General features: G+C 39.1%; 1 protein-coding gene across 1 annotated transcript; it reads left to right on the top strand.

The window, feature by feature from the left end:
- The first annotated feature begins 1,518 nt into the window (after window positions 1–1,518).
- On the top strand, window positions 1,519–24,095 carry dgat1b (diacylglycerol O-acyltransferase 1b). The gene is made up of 17 exons (XM_031754031.2): window positions 1,519–2,469; window positions 4,079–4,169; window positions 6,328–6,368; window positions 6,786–6,871; window positions 15,167–15,219; window positions 15,735–15,840; window positions 18,504–18,632; window positions 18,900–18,968; window positions 19,102–19,205; window positions 19,531–19,569; window positions 19,665–19,706; window positions 20,231–20,275; window positions 20,555–20,667; window positions 21,043–21,108; window positions 21,513–21,600; window positions 22,481–22,543; window positions 22,998–24,095. The coding sequence occupies exons 1-17, from the start codon at window positions 2,228–2,230 to the stop codon at window positions 23,145–23,147; spliced, it is 1,527 nt and encodes a 508-aa protein (XP_031609891.1). The 5' UTR covers window positions 1,519–2,227; the 3' UTR covers window positions 23,148–24,095.
- The last annotated feature ends 668 nt before the right edge of the window (window positions 24,096–24,763 follow it).

The raw sequence follows: 24,763 nt of genomic DNA, 5'->3' as shown, positions 1-24,763 counted from the left end.
CAACTTTGGGCCCAGCTATTTTGTGGTGTCGGTGGCAAGTTGCAGCTTTTTGGCACCATTTTTTTCCCAGTGGGAATGCGCGAAACCGGTTCTAGATTAGACATCGACACCACATCACTGAAAAGAGGTATTCATCACTTTAACAATTACAGCTTGAAACAATGGCATGCCTGTGGATAGGCCTTGGACACACAAAGGAATCATCTAGCCACTGTATTCAATAAAAGAAAGCATGGTTGCACTTATTCAGTGCTTCTTCATTTTATAGTCAATCACAGCACTTTTTTCACCCATATGGCGCAGACATGGTTAAATGAACTGCTCTCCACGGTCCAATTAAATTGGTTAATGCCTTTGATTTTTACTCGCTCTTTCTCTGGTTCTTACAAGTTGCATTAGTGGTCTTGTGCACTCTGGTTTCACAGCTGAGCTTGTACATGTTGCAAGCTGTGTTTCTTTGAAGTTACTCAAATCCTAGTTTACCACAGAAACAACCGCGCTGAAGTACTGTTTAATTTTACTGTTGCAGTTCCCCATTGACACTGATGATTTGCATATCATTATTTTAGAGGTAAACTCAGCATTCAGCCTTCACATGGGTCTGTCCTTGGCAGAAGTAGTTTAGTTCATCACACAGATGGACACCATACAGGCACAGCTTTGGAGTATGAATGTGTCTGAATGTTAGATAGAAAGCGCTCATGTGTAGAAAAAAGTACTCGTATGGATCGGTTTATGAGGCATGTTGTATAAAGTGAGTGCTCAAGTAGAGTAGAAAAGCACTATATAAGAACCAGTCCATTTACCAGAACCAGTGCTGATTCTCTGTTTTCTGTTCATCATACAATCTAACTCTTGTCATGTACCGCTGTGCTGAAGGAAGGATTTGGAGTCAAAGTACAGGATGCAGGAGACAGGACATGAAAGCATTTGACTTTTATTACTGCTAATTTACAAAGGCACAAAAATAAACACAGAGCCAGGTCAGAGCGCAGCTAGGTTATATAAAACTAAGGCTACACAACGGGAGTATGAGGGGACAATGCAAAGAAGAATACAGACAATCAAACAGTTAACTAAACAAAAGGGAATAGGACAAAGTGGAAACTGAAGAAACTGAATACACTTAAAACAGGACACAGACCAACATCGGGACACACCTGGGGATAGAGAGGGATCAAACAAGACATAGGTAGCAGAAAGCAAAAAATCATAATAATGAACAGAAGTTTAAATAACAGAAAAAACAAGAGATCAAAAAAATCATCAAAAAATACAAAACTAGAGGAAACCTTAACTTTCCAAAACTCACAACGCTGGGTCAAAGACCCAAGACCATGACACTAAGTTTAACAGCGTTTCTTCAGTTTCTTTTTTTATTTTCACATATATTATACATTGTATATACATATATATATACATGCATATATATTTATGGATGCTGTAATCCCACCTCTCCATCCCCTTCTCAAAATGAATTTCTAGACACTTGCTTAGTCTACTCTTAATCCAAATGCCCATCAAAACATGACACCCCTGGCTTGAAATTAATCAACCTCAGCTGCGTTTTTGGCACTTAAACTTGCAATAAAAGTTCATTTACATCCTCAGCTGATACTTAATTATTTTGAAACTCAACTTTTAATTGCCCAACATGAACTACAAGAAAATTACACTGATCCTCTAATTAACATCTTGTAATAATAAAGCCTCGAGAGTGGTGAACGGGAATGAACTGATGGACTATTTTGTCAACTTGTAATTCTGCTGGTGTTCCGTCTTGCTGGCGTTTAGTATGCATCACATGTCTTTATTGGTGTCTGAGAGGAGCTCAAACCCCGCATTTTTGCGCTGTGTTGTCTCTAACATGCTTACATGCTGTTTGGGACCCGGATAATAGCTCATTATGCCTCTTCCTTGAACCGGCTAAGCCCTCAGCGTAGAGTCTGACTCACCTGTCACACAGTGTGCAACAGTCAAACAAGTTACAGTGCTTTCACCTTCAGCGTCATGAATACACTCCTACCTCTGTGTGTGTGTGTCAACTGTACTGAAATCTGAGCTTTGGGCGGATTGTTTTGCAACCCTTTTACTTCCCCCTCTCTGTAGACTACTACGCCTGGGTGTCACCGTTGCCACAAGCATGCTATTATCCGCGGTGAACGGTTGAAGTGGACTTCTGTGAGTTATTACTTGTTTTTTCTATCCCATCTCTTTCTCTGTCATCATGGGTGACTACAAGCCAGCCGAAACATTAACCCACAGGAGAAGAGCGACTCTCGCAGCGGCGAGAGCTGCGACTCTACAGCCGATGAACAGGAGGTTTGAAGCGGATCGTCAGAGCTTGGTGGCCGCAGACATTAGCTTTGAAAATGAACATAACAAACGTGACCATTCACTGGAAATAAGCTGGAATAAAACGAAGAACGATAAGAAGAAACGCAGGAATGACATAAGTGACATGTTGAGGTGAGCTGGATAAACTTACTGAAGTGTTGCCCAGTTTGAGGAAAGTGGGAAGAGTTTTGTGTTTTTCCTTCAGGAAAGATATGACAACATGCTGCCAGTGGCTAACGGCTAATGTATACAACATTAGCGTTTCTTAATGCTAAATACGTGTCCTTGTTATTCATTGTAGGTAACGACTTGGTTCGGGGTCGTATGGGGGCGATCTGGAACAGAGTCTGTTTATTTTTTCACAGTTGTCACCCATTCATTCATACTTACACTCCCGCTCTTCTTTAGTGCTGCTGGGCCGAGTTCCAGGAACTTTAGTGTCTCTAATAAATAAAATGCATAATGCTGGAGGCTGTCTAAAGGGGAACCCTGTGAATAGGCGTGAATTAACTTAATCTTCTCAGACCAGTTATGTAACACAAACAGCCGATATAACACTGTTTGGTATGCAAAAGTTTCGAGCCACCCTTCATCCCTCATTATGTCGCATATTCGTTTTTATCGCTTCTTTTCTTCTATATTTTGCTTCTAAGTAGCGATGCTTTCTTGACATTTTTAAAGAGTTATGGAGCAATAGGTCTCCAGGTTTAGTGAAGGTCTTTGAACGTTTTTTTTTTTTTATCTTTAGAGGTTTGCTACTAACTACCAGTTGCAAAAAACGCATAATTTATTCCCTATTTGTTTAGTTTAATGTACAAAAGGTGTACAATGTTGTTCCCAAAGAACTATACCTGAAAACTTGGCATGGTGTGCAGTGTGTACTTAAAAAGGTTGAGGAAAATGGAGAAAGTGGAGGCCTAAAGACTATCTGCAGCAGATGAAAAGAATCTGAAATTCATGTCCTTAAGAAATAGGAAGAAAATCCAGCAAAGACCTGACACAGGAACAGAGAGATGCATGTGGAACCTACTGCTGTTTGCTGAAGCCTCATCAGAAATGGCCTGGGTGGAAGGGTGCAGTCAAAAAGCCGTTTTTAATGTAGGGAAACAGGGAGGAGAAAAGTCTGAGGAATGCCAAAATACACAAGAACTGGACTGAAAATCAGTTGCAACAGTTCTGATTAAGTGATGAATCCAAATTTGAAATTTCTGGTTGAAATTATCACCAGTATGTACAGAGGTGGTCAGGAGAGAGGTACAACAGTGAGTGTCTACAGCAAACCTCAAACAACTAAAGCAATGCTATAAAGAAGAGTGGGACAAAATTTCCCCACAATGATGTGAGATACTGATAAAATCTGACAGGAAGTGATTACTTAAAGCTGTTGTTTCTAAAGGTTGTTCTACAATTTAATGAGGAGTACTTAGTTTTTCAAAGCACTGCAGGACTATGAAAACCTTCACAGAGCTCCTAGCACTCACTGTGTATGTAACTTTGTCCTGTAATTGCAGTGTAGAATCCAAATAAAAATCAATGCAACATTAATGGCCCTGCGACAGACTGGTGACCTGTCCAGGGTGTACCCCGCCTCTCGCCCTATGACAGCTGGGATAGGCTCCAGCGCCCCCCGCGACCCTGGAAAGGATAAGCGGAAGCGAATGGATGGATGGATGGATTAATACATTCATTTTTTTTCATTCATTGTCTCACTCATTTACTGTATCCATCTTATTTATTTCAGTAACTGTCACAAAACACAGGAGTCCCTGCTGAGTTCAGCCAGTGGTTATAAAAACTACAGAGGAGTCCTCAACTGGTGTGTGGTAATGCTGGTAAGACGCATACAAAAAGAAACATATGTGTTCCCACAAAAGATCTCCATCCTAAAAAAAAACATTCGACAGTCTTGTTTTGTTGTTTGAACAGATAAGATGATATTTTTGTTGATTTTCAATGAATTTACAAACATGGCCAACATGTATCCAGTGGCATAAAGCCAAACATCTTTCCCATCTCTATCTCCCACTCATGTTTTTTCTTTAATTTTAATTCCAACAGCACATACTGTGGGTGTAATTGTCAGTTTTTGTGTTTTTGCCAGATGTATTGGTATGAAATAGTGATTTTTATGATTACAATGCAGCAGGGCAGCTATGTTAGTTCAATATTGAAATTTAAAGCACGAGGATCCGAGACAGAACTGGAGCGAGTTCAACATACCCAGAGTATCTTACCATTATCTCGATTCATTTACCCTAAATGGAAGTCAGGATAAGCAGTCAAAATAAAACTGGTTATCAACTTGCTAAGTTGCTAAGCATTGGCAGCATCTGACCAATCATAATGATTATTGTAGCGGCAACTGAGCAGCTGATTTTTACAAAGGAAGAGTAAACTATAGTATTAGAAAAATATGAATAGGTTAGACACATAATGACAAATGCAAGTAACACAGCTGCTGCAGATGAACCAGAGTTATTAATATCACACTTATCAACTCTATCTGATGGGTTATTATTGAGTATTCCTTTGAATTAATATTCAAATTAATATTCAGCTGCGGCCCCGATGGTGTTAGGCTTGCAGCATAAGTTACCATGGTGATGTACCCCAGTAAGGTGTGAACCACCTTCATAATACAAAAACCCAGGGTTGGCCCCCAAGTGACCTGTATACAATGATATCCTGCTTCGCAGTACAGGCCTGTCAGGTGCCTGTCAGCTGTAATTAGGTTTTTTGATTATTGATTTTTTTTTTTTTTTCAATAAGATACATCTTATCTTATTGCAAATAACTTAATATCAGTTTAGCAATTAGTGTAGATAGTAATGGACTCTTGCAAGTGATACAGACCATCCACTGTCATAGACTAATACATTGAGATAACTCAATATCGCATTAAATAATAAACAAAATGATTGTCCGGATTAGGACCCTGATTAACTTATCTTCTGATATATGGACATGACCTCCGTCACTTCTGCTAACCCTTGTTTGTACTAATGGTGATTGTATAAAAATGTCACCAGCATTTCAGCCAACATTCATCCTAATAAAATGCAGATTTTTCACTGCACTTCATCCAAGTGAAGAGGTAAAAAATATGCAGAGTCACGTTTTGCTGTCATTACTGTTGTGCTGCTTCTGTCCACTCATTTCCTCTTTGTGCAGAGTTTCCTCTCAGGTGGGGGTTTACCACAGACACACAATAGCAGCAAACCAGAAGTCTTACTCTAGCCTCTAAAAGTATTTTGTTCAAGTTAAATAGTTCAGGCAGATAATTTTTCACTCATCAAGAAAAAAAAACCTATGAGTTCTAGCCATAGTCAGGAATCTGTTGTTCATCTATTCCCGATTCACAAGAATGGCTACTTCTCCAAGAGTATTGGTCAGATTTTTAGTGAACAGTTCTTCATTGAAATTGTTCTCAAGATGAAGGTCACATTTGTTATTTTGCGTGCAGTAACTACATTGTGATGAAGTGTGAACAGATGAGCTAACTAGCTAATGTGTATTTTCTAGAGATGTCAAATAGTGTACATCCACAGTAAAATAACTGACCTGTTAATGTCAAGCTTAGCACATTTTGCAGTTCTTTCTCGCCTGTGCTTGGGAGAATGGGCCAATTATGGCAGGAAACAAGAGGAGATTCGGGTGGTGAACCCTGCTAATCCAACAAATCATTGTGTTCATTATAGGAGGTTTTTCCTTCATTCTGACAGAGCCAGAGATTTTGTGTTTGGTAATAAGATATTACAATTCATTTAGCTGAGGAGAGCAAACGGACAGGATACAGCAAGGAGTGCAAAACAGGGGAGCAAGAGAAGGAGATGACCATGGAGGAGAGGGTGATACAGAACGATGAGGCAATTCAATTAAATCTGAAGGCTTTAAAATGAGAACCATGAAATAAATGTACATGTGGAGAAAAGTGTAAGGAGGATTGTTGTGCAAGAAATATTTATCATTAACTGTTTCTTCTTATTACAGGTACTGAGCAATGCTCGCCTCTTCTTAGAAAACCTCTTACGGTGAGAATGTTTTATTAGCTATTATTTCAAAAGGCTTCATGCACTACTTTTACCCAGTGTGCCATTCTTAAACATTAATGAGGGTGATGTTTTAAATGTGACGCGAGGTTCACCAAGTTCTCAAAAAACTGAGATGGCTTACTGGGAAACTTGATAATGTCATAATGTCATTTGTTACACTTGTGGGGGGGTTTTTCTCTCAGAAGTTAAAATAACTGCTGTGGAAAATATTATATATGAAGCAGAAAACTGATTCAGCACTGCGTCAGTTTTAAACTATTAATGCAAACTTCTCACAGTATTTCTGTGAGAAGTTTGCGTTACTTACATTGAAGCTCAGATATGTAAAAACACACGTGTCTTAATTTGGATCCTGGCTTTTTTATTGGCCATCGTTCTTTCTTTTGTTTTTTTTAGGTACGGTGTTTTGGTCGATCCTATTCAGGTGGTTTCTTTGTTTCTGAATGATCCCTACAGCTGGCCAGCAGCTTGCCTAGTGATTGGTAGGTATATTTTCTGTGGAACACTTCAAAATAATGGAAATTATTCATTATTATTTTACATTGATTATATTATTTCTGGGTTAAAAAAACCATAAAAATCTTAGCTACAAAACAAAATGCACGAAATGCTTGTATAACCAAGACCAGGACAACCAGCTTTCTTATAAGTTGGTCGTATATAGTATATTATTTCTTCTTTCTAAAGTGATCTTAAGCAGTAGCAGTCCAGGTTGTATGAAGGTTGGTGACTTTTTTCACTCATTTTCAGTCCACTCCTTGTACCTGCACATGTTCTGGGGAAAGTTTTAATTTAGCAAAGAACCAGGTTTAAAATAAAATCCTTAGAAACTTTCTAACATCCTGTCGCCAAGATGAGTGGGGACAAAAGTGTAAATGTCAGGTCATGCGGAAAAAAGTTACCTACAGTAAATGAACAATGTTTGAAAGTCTTGCCCTTAAGCAATAGGACAAAAACAGAAACTGATAGATCCATCTGGACCTTAAGTTTATTGAGCTACTGCTTATTAGAAAGGGTCTCAGTGGAAGGGTGTCTGCCAAGAAGTCAGTCATAAGGAAGAGAAACTGGGAGGTACCCCACATTACACAAGAACTGGATGGAAAATCAGTGGCAACAGGTCTTGTGGATTGGCTTAAATTATTATCACTATGTGTGGAGAAGGTAAGGAGAGAGGTACAACAGTGAGTGTCTGCAGCCATCTGTAAAACATAGTAGAGGCTCTGTGATGGTTTGGGGCTGAATTCGGTCAGTGGTGTTGGGGATCTTGATGGATTTATGCACACAGAAAAGTACCACCAGATTATCATCCACCATGCAGTACCATCGTGAAAGTGTCTGATAGGCAACAGCTTCATTTTTTTTCACCATGAGAATGATTCCAAACTGCCAGAGCAGTAAAACACACAATGGAACAATTTTAAAACAAAAGGCAGCCAAGGTTCAAAGAAGAGCTTCGAATGTCCTTCAAGAAGCCTGGAGAACTATTCCTGAAGACTACTTAAAGAAAATAAAAGGACTCTTGTTTAAGAGAGTTGTTTTAAATATTAAAAATGATAAAGAATAAACAAAATATTGACTTTCAAGCTTATTAGAATTGTACAGGCTCTGTTTTTGCCTTATGTACTGTATTTTCTTTTATGCTTCAGTAATTCGTTGCAATTCGTTGATCAGCCTAGCAAGAACATTTCAGAAAAATAGGTGGAAATAACATTCAACTGAATATGTTTTGAGTTTCTTTGTCCTTACATGTTTGATTATAGAGCCACTTCCTTTAAGGCCTACCCTGCTATAAGACGAACACATGCAGTTTTTTTTCCTAGTACTTACTTTTATGGTATATTGCAGTGAAGGTCTGCAGTGGTGCAGCTTTCAGTGTCTCTAGAGGGACACTCACCTGCCCTATATACTGCATACTGGTGTTCGCCTGCAGAGAGGAGGAGGGAGAAAAATGGGAAGTAAGAGAGAGGGATGAAGAAGAGAAGTAAGGAGGAAGCATTTAATGGAAGCCAAGTTAAGTAAGTAAAATTGTATAGATGGTTGGAAAACAAGAAAAGAACAGGCAGAGGGAGACGGGGTAGAAAGAGCAGGAGAGTGGTGGAGTAAAGTGCTGCATCAACTCAGGACCGGAGAAGGGAAAGGGAGGGAGGAGGAGAGAAATGGATGGAGTTAAGGCAAATGACTGCACAGACAATGGGTAAGAGGCAGGTGAGGATGGGAGTCTGTTTACAGTGGCATGGACAGTAAAGCAGCCTATCCCCCGAGGGCATTCAGAGAGTCACTGCAGTAACTTACGCACACTCCCACACACACAAACACAGTCTACACTTCATGAAGCCTACCAGCAAAATGGGCAAACTTTGGAAAGAAAGTTAGACATTAAGAAAACTCTATTGTGAGTGATAAATGTTATTTTACTTTGCTGTAGTAAGTGCATTGCTTCTACAATATATACCTGAAGGCACCAGATAAAAGGTTTGTGTGTCTAACAGGTGCTAAATTGAGTTGTTTGTTCCAGTTTGATGCAGTTTGGGCACAATACAGTAGTTGGTATTTGGCAAAGAGGCTCAACAGATGCTTTGCAAAAGAAAAAGCAGTAGGGAATAAGATTTGGGCTCTTCTCAGATGTTCTTTTGTCTGGTTTCTCTTCTCTGCATTTAGAAGTCTCTTATTCTGTGAATATTATTATACAACAATAATGATGGTAATAATAAAATTGTAATGAAGATCCTTATTTAAATGTATTAAATTGTTTAACTTTTTTAAAATTTAGCACCGATGATCTTGATACACTCACAGTACTTTGTAAAATTTGCTGTGTTATCCTTCATGATACTCTCCTTTGCATATTAGCTGAAAGCAGAGTTGTCCTCATGTTAAACGCAGCCTAGTTACAAGACAGGTTTCCTGACTCCATACTTTTCTTTTTCCTTCTTATAGGTGAATTTAAAGATGAGTATAATGGGAGTGTATTGTGAGGTCTGAAGTGATGCCTGCAGGCTGATTAATTGCTTTTGTTTGTGCACAGTAATCTTACTGTATAGACTCTGCTGTGCCTGCAGCACATTTACTCCTTCCTGTCTTCGCTGTGCCGTGTATACCACGAAATCAAAAACAACCATGTGACTGAATGACTAAATAAATTGATTTGTAATGGCAGTTATCAAGGGTGACAGTGTTGATGATCACATGATGAACCCCCAGTAGTTGAAATGCCTGACAGTTTACACATCTGCTCACTCTGTTAGACAGTTGACACGATGCTAATGACTGATAAGGGTTTCAAGAACAATTGCTGCAATCATTTGTCATCAGCGTAGTCTAGTCAGAGAAATGAGAAGCTTACATACCAGTGATTTTAATCCTGCCCTTGTAACTGTTACAATACAGAAAGAAAAGACTGTATGGACACACACAGAATATAAGGCGAAAACAGAGTTTATACAATTCTAACAAGCTTGAAAGTCAATATTTTAGCATGACCAACGTATTCTTCATTGCTGCCTGAACTCTCTTAGACAAGATTTCTTGTCATTTCTTTAAGTAAATGGCCTGTATTTGTATTAGAGATGGCACGATACCACTTTTTTATGTCCGATACCGATACCGATATCATAAATTTGGATATCTGCCGATACCGATATGAATCCGATATAGTGTGTTTTTTAATCAATAAAACTGTTTTTTTAATATCTTGCTGCATTTTGTATAAGTTCATACTCAAGTTTAAATAAACAACAACACTAAAGCTATTCTGTTATACCTGTATGTAAAAAATACACTGCACCCAAAATATTTCATAGTTCAGCAACACTGATCAATCTAATAAACTTAAACCTACTCCATCCTCCCTATTCTGGTATTTTAAAGAGTACTTAGCAGAAATATTAAGCAACCTAACTAATAGGGTTGCAAACTCCCCCACCCCACCCAAAAAAAAAATAGGGAACCACCCCCCACCCTCCACCTCATGATGCTTAATCGATGTAATCAACTTAAATTTGATGCAGGGTGAAAAAAAATGCACAGAAATAAATTATTTTTCAAGAATAATTAAATAGATTCAACATCTTTCTTCAACAGAATTGCAGAATTCACAAATGGTACTTTCCCAAAGGAAAAAGTACTATAGCTTACTAGGGTATATTAGACTTAACAGTTACTATATACAGTAATGGACTTCTATACATTTTACATCAGATTAAAACTTTGGGTGTAATTTTAAATGAGAATAAGAAAGAAAAGTATGTCTTTGTGCCCCCTTTTCCCTGTTCATGCCCTATCGGCCCCCCTGGCTAAACTTTGCTAGATCCGCCCCTGCACAGTTACCAGCCGTCAGCTACGTAGAAAAGGATCCTGGTGTAGAAAGTAATATTAAATAAATTCTAACAACAGCTTATCAAGCTTAAAGGTGCTGCTGTTGTTCAGCCGCTGGTTTCCTCTTTCTGGTGCAAAGTAGAGATGGACCGATCCGATATTGCGTATCGGTATCGGTCCGATACTGACGTAAATTACTGGATCGGATATCGGTGAGAAATTAAAAATGTAATCCGATACATTAAATATTAAAAAAAAAAACACCTCACAAAACTTGCAACACGGCGTAACTCGGCTCATAACCGTAGCACGTCTGAGCAGTATGCTCATGTGATAGAGCGGCTGTGTGTATTTGTAGCCTGGCTACCAAACCAGCATTTCATCTCCGAGGAAGTTATCCCAGAGAGAAGTAAAGCAAGTGTGTAAGTTCATCTCTGAATGTTTGTAAAGCGTTCCCATGTTAAGCTTAACAACTGATATATGGAGCGACTGCCTCTCTCTCTCTCTCCCTCACCTTCCTGCGGCTACTTCAATGTGAAACTGCTTAGTGATCAGCTGATCGGCTTTTCTGTCGCGAGTCCGTCTCTCTTCTTTGTTTTTGGCCCACTTTGCACCAGAAAGAGGAAACCAGCGGTGGAACAACAGCAGCACCTTTAAGCTTGATAAGCTGTTGTTAGAATTTATTTAATATTACTTTCTACACCAGGATCCTTTTCACGTAGCTGACGGCTGGTAACTGTGCAGGGGCGGATCTAGCAAAGTTTAGCCAGGGGCCGATAGGGGCATGAACAGGGAAAAGGGGCACAAAGACATACTTTTCTTTCTTATTCTCATTTAAAATGTCTAGCTTTTAATAAATAATTATCTGAATCTTACACCCAAAGTTTTAATCTGATGTAAAATGTATAGAAGTCCATTACTGTATATAGTAACTGTTAAGTCTAATATACCCTAGTAAGCTATAGTACTTTTTCCTTTGGGAAAGTACCATCTGTGAATTCTGCAATTCTGTTGAAGAAAGATGTTGAATCTATTTAATTATTCTTGAAAAATAATTTAATTCTGTGCATTTTTTTTCACCCTGCTTCAAATTAAAGTTGATTACATCGATTAAGCATCATGACGTGGAGGTGGGAGGTGGTTCCTATTTTTTTTTTTTTTTTGCTGGGAGTTTGCAACCCTATTAGTTAGGTTGCTTAATATTTCTGCTATACTTTTAAAATACCAGAATAGGGAGGATGGAGTAGGTTTAAGTTTATTAGATTGATCAGTGTTGCTGAACTATGAAATATTTTGGGTGCAGTGTATTTTTTACATACAGGTATAACAGAATAGCTTTAGTGTTGTTGTTTATTTAAACTTGAGTATGAACTTATACAAAATGCAGCAAGATATTAAAAAAACAGTTTTATTGATTAAAAAACACACTATATCGGATTCATATCGGTATCGGCAGATATCCAAATTTATGATATCGGTATCGGTATCGGACATAAAAAAGTGGTATCGTGCCATCTCTAGTGCAAAGTGGGCCAAAAACAAAGAAGCGAGACAGACTCGCGACAGAAAAGCCGATCAGCTGATCATTAAGCCGTTTCACGATTGAAGTAGCAGCAAGAAGAGGCAGTCGCTCCATATATCGGTTGTTAAGCTTAACGTGGGAACGCTTTACAAACATTCAGAGATGAACTTACACACTTGCTTTACTTCTCTCTGGGATAACTTCCTCGGAGATGAAATGCTCGTTTGCTAGCAAGGCTCCAAATACACACAGCTGCTCTATCACGTGAGGCACACTGCTCCGACGTGCTACGGTTATGAGCCGAGTTACGCCGTCTCGCAAGTTTTGTGAGGTGCTTTTTTGATATTTAATGGATCGGATTACTTTTTTTTTTTTTTATTTCTCGCCGATATCCGATCCAGTAATTTACGTCAGTATCGGACCGATACCGATATGTAATATCGGATCGGTCCATCTCTAATTTGTATAGCACTTTACTAGTCCCTAAGGACCCCAAAGCGCTTTACACAACCAGTCATCCACCCACATGTGATGGCAAGCTACATTGTAGCCACAGCCACCCTGGGGCGCACTGACAGAGGCGAGGCTGCCGGACACTGGCGCCACCGGGCCCTCTGACCACCACCAGTAGGCAGCGGGTGAAGTGTCTTGCCCAAGGACACAACGACCAAGACTGTCCAAGCCAGGACTCGAACCGGCAACCTTCCGATTACAAGGCGAACTCCCAACTCTTGAGCCACGATCGCCCGCCAAGTAGTCTTCAGGAATAGTTCTCCAGGCTTGTTGAAGTACATTCAGAGCTCGTCTTTGGATGTTGGCTGCCCTTTATTCAGTTTTCTGGCAAGATGATCCCACACTGCTTCAGTAATGTTGAAGTCTGAGCTCTGAGGAGGTCAGTCTATGATTGATATTGTTTCATTTTGTGTTTTGGATCATTGTCTCCACCACTGGCTGAAATGCAGCCCCAAACCATGACAGAGCCTCCTCTGTATTATGACTGTAGACAGTCAATGTTGCACCTTGGTCTGTACATATTGACAACAGTTTGAACCAGAAAATTTACATTTGGATTCATCGCTCCATAAACCCTGTTGTCAGTCCTGTTCTTGTGTAGTTTGTCATACCTCAGCCATTTCTCCCAGTTTCCCTCCCTAAAAATGGCTTCTTGATGGTCACCCTTCCACTGAGAGCATTTCTGAGGCTTCAACAAACAGATGGATTATCTGAAGGTCCAGATGCACCTCGTAGGTCCTGTGTCAAGTCTTTGCTGGATGTTTTTGTCCCATTTCTTAACAACATAACTTTTAGATACTGAAACAGATATTGATACAGATAGATGCAGAGACACAAGTAGATTTTCATCTGATGTAATTGATATGAAACACTGTATACCATCCAAGGTTTTGGTTGGTAGCTCTTTGGGAATCACCTTGTTGCTGCAAAAATATTATGTTATGCCTGTTAAACCATGTTATCCTTGTAATTTTGCATAGTTTCAGCTAATAAAATTGGAACAAATGGTGTGATTTTCGTGAGAGGCTGCAAGTAACAAAAGGCCTAAAGATATAATTTAAAATTGATTCTGAGCTAAGTTTTCTCTGCTATGTTGAAACAACACTGGTTTAGCCCTTGAGTTAGGTGCTTTTTTACAGTATAAACAAAAAAAGAATAACCTTCCTCTGATGGACTGAAAAGGAGTGAAAAAGCAGACAGTATCCAAAGAAAAACTTTCAAAGACTCTCAGAAAGCCTTGAGAACTATTGCTCAACACCACTTTAAAAATTACAAGAAGTCTAGCTCCTTGGAAGCAAAGTAAAAAGAAATGAGGTGTTGCTCAAGACTTTTGCACAGTACCATATGTCCCAAAATTATACCTGTCTTTCTGAAGTGTGGATATGAAATCATACTGTAGAATATCTTCTTTTTTATTGCATTTTCTAAAGCTTCACTAAAGAAACTTCTTGATTATGTTACTTGATTGATTCCCTTGGGATTTTTCTGTCACAGTCATTTGCTCCATGGCCTTTTTGATTTTACATATTCAAGTAAACAGTTTAAAGTACACTCATTTATTTGATAACCTCCACATCAAGTTGTCAAAAGAGCAGCAGACATTGAATATGGAGATGGATATACTGTGCAGGAAACCAAAAATAATTGATAAAGAATATAAAATGATGTGATTCTTTGTGTGTGTGTGTGTGTTCCTGTTTAGCTATCTTTGTGAGGACCAAAATCTGCATTCTGCTATACTTGTGAGAACCAACAGTCACTTGTGAGGACACACTCACCGGTCCTCGCAAGTTTGAAGGCCGTTTTTTTTGTGGTTTTAGTTTCAGGGTTACAATTAGGTTATGGTTAGGTTTAGGGTAAGGGTTAGGGTTAGGCATTCATTTTTAATGGTTAGGGTTTGTCAATGAAGGTCCTCACTAAGATAGCTGAACGGGCTTGTGTGTGTGTGTGTGTGTGTGTGTGTGTGTGTGTGTGTGTGTGTGTGTGTGTGTGTGTGTGTGTGTGTGTGTGTGTGTGTGTGTGTGTGTGAGAGAGAGAGAGCTTTTACACACACATCGACCGGTCTAGTCACTCAGCTGTCTAGCAGTTGGTATGTGCTGTGAAACACATATGCTCTATTATTGCTGCTTCATTTCTTTCATCAGGTGTTGCTATTTAATCATGTGAAAGTCTGTGTGTGTCTGTGTGTGTGAGAGACACCATGTTGCTCAGAAGGTTTCAGGAAATTTTCAGCCAAAACTTGAAATTGGCATATTTTATCAGCACTGCTTTTAAAATGTAGAAGTCACTGACTAAAATGATGGAGTTCTGCTGAATACCATGTTTTTGGAGCCAAAATGTCTTCAGTTCATGATCTCCCTAGTGTAAATACAGGCTGAAAAAATGATCACTGAGCATCAGCACTGACATGGTTCATTTTGTCTGACAGTGTCCAATGTGTTCATTCTGGTGGCTCTCTATACCGAAAGGCAGCTGTCGAAGGTGAGAAGAGAAACCCTGCTTGCACTAAAACATGAGAGCAGTGTGAATTTTAACTGGACTGCTGAATTCAGAGCACTTTCCCAAGTCTCGGGTGGGATTATTTTTCTAAAACTGTTCTCTAAAGCTGACTGAGGAGCTGACCCTCCCCAGTTGCATCTGCAAATGTGAAATGGTAAAATGAGAAATTAGTTTCACCATCTACATTTGGGGCACATTCAGCTATGCTCTGCCTGTTTGGCACCAATTGGAACAGTTTTGTTTTGGTTTTTGTTGTTTTTTAACTTAACTAGGCCAGAATAACTTAAAATGCGATCTGTGGTGGGGTGAGAAGTAAAAAATGGTTAAAACATTTAGTTTCTGTAATAATTGGCGGTGTTTTAGAATTGGGTCACCAGTAAATACCCAAGACTAAAAGCCTGCGACCAAAATGGAGGCAGTTTTTCTAGAAATGGATACACTGTTAAGATGTGACATAAAAGCTCCTGCTGTTCCTATGTTTTTCTCTTTGGACACAGGGTTCATTCAGTGAACTTGTGGGACTTCTGGTCCATTGCATTAACATGGCCGTTCTGCTAACGTTCCCTGCAGCAGTGGTCCTATTGGTTCCCTCCGTGACCTCAGGTAAAATGTATTTCCCTATTATTCAACTGTCCTCCCTGCAATCTTGTTCCTAACAACTGTACATTACTGCGACTAATAATTTACTAAAATAGTCTCATCTCTTATGCAGCCAAAACATTATCCGTTCACTCGTAGTTTACAATGTAGAAAAATATTTAAGGGTAATAAAGATTAAGAGAACATCCACTTCCTTGCCCTTCACAGAAACACGCAGCCAGTTCGGCAGTGCAGTAAAAGGCATCTCTGATACAGAGTCATAATTGGAGTCGGTTAGTGGTAATGGACCAGTTGGTCATGACTGGATTGTTTCCAGCTGGCTCTGAGGAGAGGAGAGGGGAGGAAAGGAGAAGAAAGGATAGGAAAGGAATGGAAAGGGGTGTGGCTTGCTGTGCAGGGTTATTCAAGGTTCACTACCTTCTGTCTTCATCATACACGCAACATGATTGACCCACGATGAATTGAGAATACAGCATACCGTACTTTTACAGGAATGACAAGTACACAGAAGTCCTCATAAATTTAATGAGAAATACTTTTTTTTTTATCATAAAACAATAGATTATTGCATCTACTGAAATGTTATTGCTTAATGCCAATAATTTGCATTCAACAGGAAATTTAACTGCTGTGTCATCGCAAATTTCTTGACCAATGCAGATAACCTGTTACGGAAAGTACACAGTATTTGTCATCTAAGAGTAATAAGATGTGTCAGAAAAAGTCTACTTGTGGCGTAATGTGGTAGTTATCCAAATTTCACTATTTCCCCCGACTGACTGGTTTATACTACGGTAAAATCTTAGCCTGTACCGGGGCTGTATAGTTTTAGCTGGAACACGCAATGAACTTGACACTTGACAAATATTTCACCGGCAAGGTCACATTTGTCACTTAATCCACAAATGTTCCACGGTAGGAGTGTTTTATGTCATGGACTTGATAAATGTATTTAGTTCGGTTGTTTTGGCACAGCACCAATCCTTTACTCTTCAAGCTTTAGTAAGCACACCCCTGACTTTATATCAATCAAAGGACATCCATGTTGAGAGTTTCCTATGTAAGGCTGGTTTATTTGATCCCAGAAAGTCATTGTTTCCCCTTTTGGGTTATTTTTTCTCTCCTCTTCTCCTCCCTCATCTCATCTGTTCTCTCACTGGGAGGTGTAGAAGTAAAGGAGTCGGTCCATCTGTCTGTCTGTTTTCTCTGCACTGCTGTTCGCACAGGAAGGACAATTGACAGAGGGCAGGTGTGTGTATGTACGAATAAGTGTGCATACTGATATTAAGTTTTGGGGGCATATATTAGGGATATTTTCACAGTCACGTTGTCAATTATCATGTAAATGCAATATTACAAAACACAGCTAATTTTGTGTGTCTGTGTGACAGACGAAGGATGGTAATACAGTTATAGACATTCAATCAAATTTGCTAACATACTACTAAACTTTACTGTTATCTGCTGACATCATTTCATTATTTTCAAAGCTTTGGATTGGTCCTTTAATGCATCATGGCTTTAGGTGTGTGCACCTGGGTTTGAGTGTCCTTACAGCAGTGTTTCTGATAACAGTGCGAATTTGAAAAACTGAAAAATAAAAATCACACATAGATGGTGTAAAGTGCCACATACATTGTGTATTTTTATAAGCAGGTGTAAACCACCCTCTAATATTCTAAAGCATGCTCTTACTCGGCTTACCAAACTACGACTCAGAAACTGCATGCATAAAGCTATCAAAGCTTTCTTTGCATAGTGAAGTACAGCGTTAGGCGACACCACATCTGAGAGGGGGCTGGTTTTGGCATGTTTTTCCCCACTCAAGCTCGCCTCTGTGTGCTTTTTACGATTCCCTATCTCTGGAATCACTGTCTTGAAGAAAATCTAGCAGTTTAGGAGCCACACTGAGCCAGAGAGACAGATGGTTAATGGATAAGATCTGGTATGGTTTGCTGCCAGGTGTGCTGACCTCCTCCTCACCCTGCTGGCACAACAGGCAGTTTTTGTTTGTGCGTTTCTGAGTGTTTGTGCACATATACGAGTGCGTGTTTGTTCTCTGTCCGGCTTGATCCCTTTCTATCAAGCATATGGTGACTATTGATAAAGCCCTGGTAGGCAAGCTGGTGTAAGCGTGTGCTTGCAATTTACTAAATATGTTTATTGATCTCCTTTCAAATCAGCTTTTCCTCATTGGCCAATTAGCACAAACTTTGGCACGGGTTTCTGAGTGCACATACTCTCATAAAAACAACAACAACATGGTGACTATGTAATAATGTCCTTGGCATAGTTAGACTGCTTTTATACTTTGTGTTGAGATGATTTATTTAGCTGAGCTTGTTTTGCTGTTTGTTCCAGATCAAATGACAGCCTCTCATTGTCTGTCTCCTTTCCATTTTTCACTCTCCTACCTCTCTGCTCTGTTTTCCATCCTGTCCCTGGCTCTGCTTCTAACATACATCCCATAATTTTTTTTGCTTGCATTGTTCTCTTAGTTTTTATGTCGTCATCCATTCTTCTTCGCTATTTTTTCCTGTCTGTTAGCATCCCCTCATATCTTCCTCATCTTCTTCTTAGACCACATATGAGCTAATTACATGTTTCTGCATTAGTTTATCCACAGTGCTAATCCTTACCTCTTTTTCTCCCTCTCCCCATGACAGTTGGTGGTTTATTCGTACTTGGTACTTACACCATTGTCTTACTTAAACTGTACTCCTATAAGGATGTCAACTTTTGGTGCAGAGAGCTGAGCACTATGAAGGCAAAGAAACTGTCCAGGTCACTGTCTTGTAAGTCACACATACGCATGCTTATTTAGATTTATATTTTACACTCACTGACATCATAGGAAAGTAAGCAATATACATTATCATTTTGTTTTTATGCTTGAAATGGCTTTTAATGTGATTTAGTTTCTACCCAGAAAGAGCTTTCAGTATATTGCTCGTGCTGTTATGGTGACATCTACTGGCAGATCGTTGACACCACAGCTTTTTAATGAAACTTGCATGAATGGTGACATTGCTGTGTGTAAATTTTATTTATGTCTGGTACAGGCCCATCAGAACACCGTTTCTATGAAGGTGAACGCAAAGTGTGTTATCCTGGCAACCTCACCCTCCGAGGTACTCAGAGCTTTTGTTATCATTACTGTTTGCTGGGATGTGAGTTGATCGTGTTTCTGTGATGCACCGCTGCTTCTGTTTTACTGTGTCACATGTTCTGGTTAACACACTGACTTTCTCTCCACCTCTGTAGACATGTACTACTTCATCTTTGCGCCGACTCTGTGCTATGAGCTCAACTTCCCCCGCTCTCCAAAAATTCGCATGAGCTTCCTGCTAAGGAGACTTTTTGAGATGGTGAGGAAATATCTCATGTTAGCATCACCCATTAAACACATTTAGTGTAGCTGTGTGTTCAAAGTAAGCACAGACGCACACTCAGACGATTAGAAGTATCACCTAAAAGTGCTTAAGTGCTAGATCACAGTATAAAGGTGGCATATTTCTGCAGAAATATTGGGTTATGGATACGATGCAGTATATGTACAAGTTTGATCAACAACACAGGGCACAATCCCAACATGTCAGACAAACAGGTGCATCCTTTAAGAGTGAAACTGAAAAAAGGCCATTTATATCACTGAAGTAATGTCACTCTATCAATTTGTGTCTTTCTCCTCAGCTTTTTTTCACCCAGCTGTTAGTTGGACTCACTCAGCAGGTAGAGTCGGATAAAGCTAAACATCACCGTTTAAAATGTGTATGTTGCAGCTCATGTTTTAAAGTAGCTTAAGTATTTTTTTCTCTTTCTGTCAGTGGATGATTCCCATCATTCAGAGCTCAATGAAACCACTAGAGGTAAGTCAGGCCAAATGAGACAGAAGCTACAAGTGTGAAGTGTTTTTAAACCAGATGCGTAAAATCTGTTCAAGTATTTTGTGCCTTAAAAATAATTTTTGGAGTCCACTATCTGTAACGTTCACACCAGCTGCATAATTTAGCAAACTTTCAACCTTATTTGCAACCAAGCTCAATTTTCAGATCTGACCAATCAGACCAACAAGTGCGCTCTTGACTCAAAGCTTGCACCAGTATTGAATTTACAAAAACATGTAAATAGTAAAATATAATATATTATTATTTTTACCTCAGACACACAGCTAGACAGTGTTCCAGGTCAATCGGCTCAGCGGATCAGATCATGAAATTCACCTTGCTGCTGCATTCTCTTGATAATTGCATAAAACTGAAGTTATGCGACAAGTTCAAAATCGAAAATGTCGGAATTTTTTGTCAGTTTTTCGTAATGCGCTTGGTGTGTAATGACCTTTACTGTGTGTTTGTCAATTCACGCCTCTTTTCTCATGTTTTCTCTCATGTAGGACATGGATCTGTCCAGGATGACTGAGAGACTCCTGCGATTGGCTGTGAGTAAACACAATAACATTAAGCACCATGACATGAAAACAGAGCTCCAGTTTTGATAATGATGTGAAGCAAAATATCAGAGCAGTTTATTTTCCAGTTCTTGTACTTGTCAGTGTTTTGGACATGCAGTATAAAGCGACAGTTTATTTATAACCAGAGGTCATGCTACAACGTATACTGAGACTTTCTTGAGATCTTGGAATTAAAGAGTTTCAGCAGCATGTTGGGTGATGGTCGTCTGTTGTTCTTGTTCACGAGACTTGAATTTGTCTTTCCAGGTTCCTAATCACTTGCTTTGGCTGATGTTTTTCTATTGGTTCTTCCACTCATCTTTGAACTTCACAGCTGAGCTGCTGCGCTTTGGTGACAGACAGTTTTACAAAGACTGGTGGTAAGTTTTTGTCTGTGTTGTTTGTGATTGTGTTTGTGGACTGTGCTCAAACACTTTTTCAGAGCAGCTCCATGCACTAATAACTGCATGTGTGTGCATAAGAGAGAGGATTTATGTGCATTCTCATGAATGTATTTGGGTTTATATCAATGCCATTTGTATAATCAAAGCAGTAAACTTATGAATCAGTTTGTGTATTTCTAATATTTGTAAATAGGTGTCAGTCAGTGGACTGTGGAATAATTGCTTTTATTTCCTCCGTTCTCATGAGAACAGATTTCTTCATGTCTATCAATATTAATCAAGCTGCTTTAAATCCATTATTTAGAGGCTGTAATCCAGCACACTGTTTGATGGCTTTTTTTTTTTTTATAGGAATTCGGAGTCGGTGACATATTTCTGGCAGAACTGGAACATCCCGGTGCACAAGTGGTGTCTACGGTAAAGTGAATTATTCACACACTAGGACATTAGAAGGGAGGAATTAAATTATAGGACTCGGCACAGGAGACGGCGGTGAATTTGATGCAGTGGGACGCGCTTAACAAGGCACACTGATGTATTTAGGAAGTGGATTCATCTGGCTGTGATTGAATAAGCGGCGGTGGTAAATACAGCAACAGGAGCAAATGCATTTCTATTAAACAAGATGAAGTAAATACGGTGCCTTCTAAAGTGTATTTTCTGTTAGAGAGACAGAATTACAGCAGATCTACTGTAGTACACATGGTAAACAAATTCTAGTTTACTGAAAAAATATAATTTGTTCTCAGAATAATCTGTCTCTCTGATTTGAATGTAGGTATTCACACATTTTTATATCTGTTCTTCTGTGTGTCTTGCAGCCACTTTTACAAGCCGCTTCTGAGGAGAGGATTCAGCAAAATGTTCAGCCAATCAGCTGTCTTCTTCTTGTCAGCTTTTTTCCATGAGGTAAGAATTGAGACCAGAACTGCTTTTTCTGCTGAGCTTTTACTGTCATTCAAAAAGAAAAAAGTAGCAACCAGGTGCTGCTAATCAAATGCACTGATTGGTTAACTAGTAAAAAAGTGTTACCACCTCTATAAAAGCAGAAATCTTTCCTCTTCGCTTGTCTGGAGCATTTAGTGATGTTCAGGACATTACAGAAGTTTTGTGGTTCAGACCACAAAACTTTTGGAACAACGTTGTTTAGACAGATCAAACCAAAGTGACCAGAACAAGAACACAGCATATCAGCACAAACTCCTCATACTAAATGTAAAGCACAGTGGTGGAGGGGTGATGATTTGGGCTTGTTTTGCAGCCACAGGACTTGAGCACCTTGCATTCAGTGACCTGACTGTGACCCGTGTCAGGGCATCTGTCCAACAGCTAAAACTTGGCTAAATCTGGGTCATGCAACAGGACAGTGGTCCCAAGCACAGCAGCAAATCTACAACAGAATGGCTGAAAAAGAAATGAATGAAGGTGTTGCAATGGCCCAGTCAAAGTCCAGACCTCAATGAACTGAAGCAATGTTGTAAATAAGTGTGGGTCAAAATGCCTCCATGACTGATAAAGTCATATAGAAATTATCTGCTTCAAGTTATTGCTGCTAAAGGTGGTTCTGCAAGCTAGTGAATCACCGGGTGTGTTTCGTTTTTCACAGGATTGCATACAGTGTTGCGAAAAACATTCTTTCTTACATGACCGCACATTGACCTAGACAAAATACAATGTCCACACTGTTGTAGCTCTTTTTCAGTGTGGTGCAAGTTATCAATCATATTCCTAGAAATTATAGCTGAATATTGATGATTCTGATTTTTCTTTCCCTGTCTGTATCTGCCAGTACTTAGTGAGTGTTCCCCTCAGGATGTTCAGATTATGGGCTTTTATGGGCATGATGGCACAGGTAAGACGATAAATATACAGCTACAGTTGACACAAACTGCCGTGTACTGAAATTTTTAATGTAACGGGTGCAAATTCCTGCTCAGTGTTTAAAAATGCTAAAAAAAAATGCTATATGGAGACCAGATGTCATCATTATATATAACTAAGTCATACAGAGGGTCAAAATACAGACATTTTTATAATATTTCTTTGAACTGTTGATGGACATTTTGTGGTGTTGTCAGTATTTGACCCCAAAATAACTAACTTAATAAATAACCTTATTAATATAGCGGGAGATGTTTGATGTACCAGTGATAATCAGCTACCATGGGCTGCCTCTCTGGGTTTAATATTTACAAGCAAAAAGAAAGTTAAATAAATTAAAGTTAGGTTAATTAGGGCTGTCATTCGTGATATGTCATGATTACTCCTTGTGGGTTTTTTTTAATGATGTTTTATTCGCTCACCAGCTTCCATTAGCCTGGTTCGTTGGCCGTTTCCTGCGTGGTAACTACGGCAACGCTGCAGTTTGGATTTCCATCATTATCGGTCAGCCGTTTGCTGTCCTGATGTACGTCCACGACTACTACGTCATTCACTACAGACAGGAGGGAGAATAATACATATGTATATTCACACAACTTGCAACACATCTTTCTTACTTAAGTATAAATACCACTAGACTAAAGTGCAGGTAACACATATTGTCCTCTACTCCTACATGTCAGGATGAGCGGATCACATGGACTGTGTTGTGGTTGTAGCGTGTTTACATTAGACACATTGACTTTTGTGTCGTCCTGCTGGAAAAGCTGAGAATACAGTGGAGGAAAAAAGCAGAAATGTTTAAATGTCCATCTTGAAACACTACTGTAACATAAGGAGAAAGGTGATGTAGCATGCTGCATCATACTCAGGGGATTTTTTTATTTCAGTGCCTTGTAAAAACCTCTGATGGTTAGTTTGGGGATTCATATTTATGGTGAGTTTGTCATGATTGGTACTGTGAGAACAGCTGACACAGGGTTTTGTTTACCGTATTTCCATAAAGGGTTTACTTATCTTTAGCTATGTGAATCACAGTGTAGACACTGTGCTTGAACACTATGAAATGCTAATATGACACCATGATTCAAAGGGTTGTTGTTGGTTAGGAAAGAGATTTATGATCCAATCATTTTTCACTTTGTGACCAAAGGGGCCTTAAACTGTCTGGTTTTACTGCGAGGGGAGGATCATAAGAAGAGATGAATGTATGCTTCTAGGATTTTATTAATGTAACTTTCTCTTTCAAATTGTAGTTATTGGTTATAAAGTCTGTGTGTGTATGTTTGGGGGTTTTTTGTTTGTTTTTATAACTGAGAAGCTGCCATGTATCAATTGCAGCGCAACTTTTTTTGTACTGACCTTTTTTTTAATTTTATATGACAACAAAAATGAATAATGTGGTAAAAAAAAATTACAGAATTTGCTGTATTAAACACCAGACTAGTGCCAAGTAACAACGTCTAATGATAATTCAAACTACAGTTTGTGTGTCTGAAAATAAAGTTTTGATTTAAGTCTTATGAAGTGTGTGTTATTTAGATTTTTTTTTCCCATTTTGGCGGTAACATGGTCTTTCTCATTTTAGTTTAAAAGTAAAAAAAGATTAAAAGTAAATAGACAATACTTGGTATTGAAAGTGAAATATGCAGAAAACAAGAAGACAAGCGCAGCGTTCTCATAGCCTTCATGTATTTTCTTGCCTCCGTGCAGCCATATGCAAATATATTGCTAGAAAGGGAAGTTGAGATTTTTATTTTGTAAAAATTTTCTTTTTCACATCCTGTTTACACTCACAAGCCTTGATAGCATCAGTTTGGACTTCTTTTTGCATTCAGAGCTGCCTTCATTCTTCGTGGCAAAGACTCAACAAGGTGCTCCGAGATTTTTGACACAGATTTGTCAGCTGCACTTCCATGATGTGAATCTCCTCTTCCTCTATAATCCAGAGGTGCTCTGTTGGTGACTCTGGAGGCCAAATGAGTGAACTGATTGTAATTTTTAAAAAACAGTCTGAGATAACAGGAGCTTTTTGTCAAGGGTGCGTTACCTGCTGGAAGCAGCCATCAGTACCTGGGTGCACTGTTCTCATAATTTGGTCCTATAGTCGGCAACAATGCTTAGGTAGGCTGTGGTGTTTAAATGGTGCTTGCCTTGGTCTAAGGCGTCCAAAGTGTGCAGAGAAAATGTA

This window comes from Oreochromis aureus, linkage group 11 (assembly GCF_013358895.1).
Source record: "Oreochromis aureus strain Israel breed Guangdong linkage group 11, ZZ_aureus, whole genome shotgun sequence".
NCBI classification, from domain to species: domain Eukaryota; kingdom Metazoa; phylum Chordata; class Actinopteri; order Cichliformes; family Cichlidae; genus Oreochromis; species Oreochromis aureus.
The sequence above is the reverse complement of the archived record's forward strand: the minus strand, read 5'-3'. Positions and strand labels throughout refer to the sequence as shown.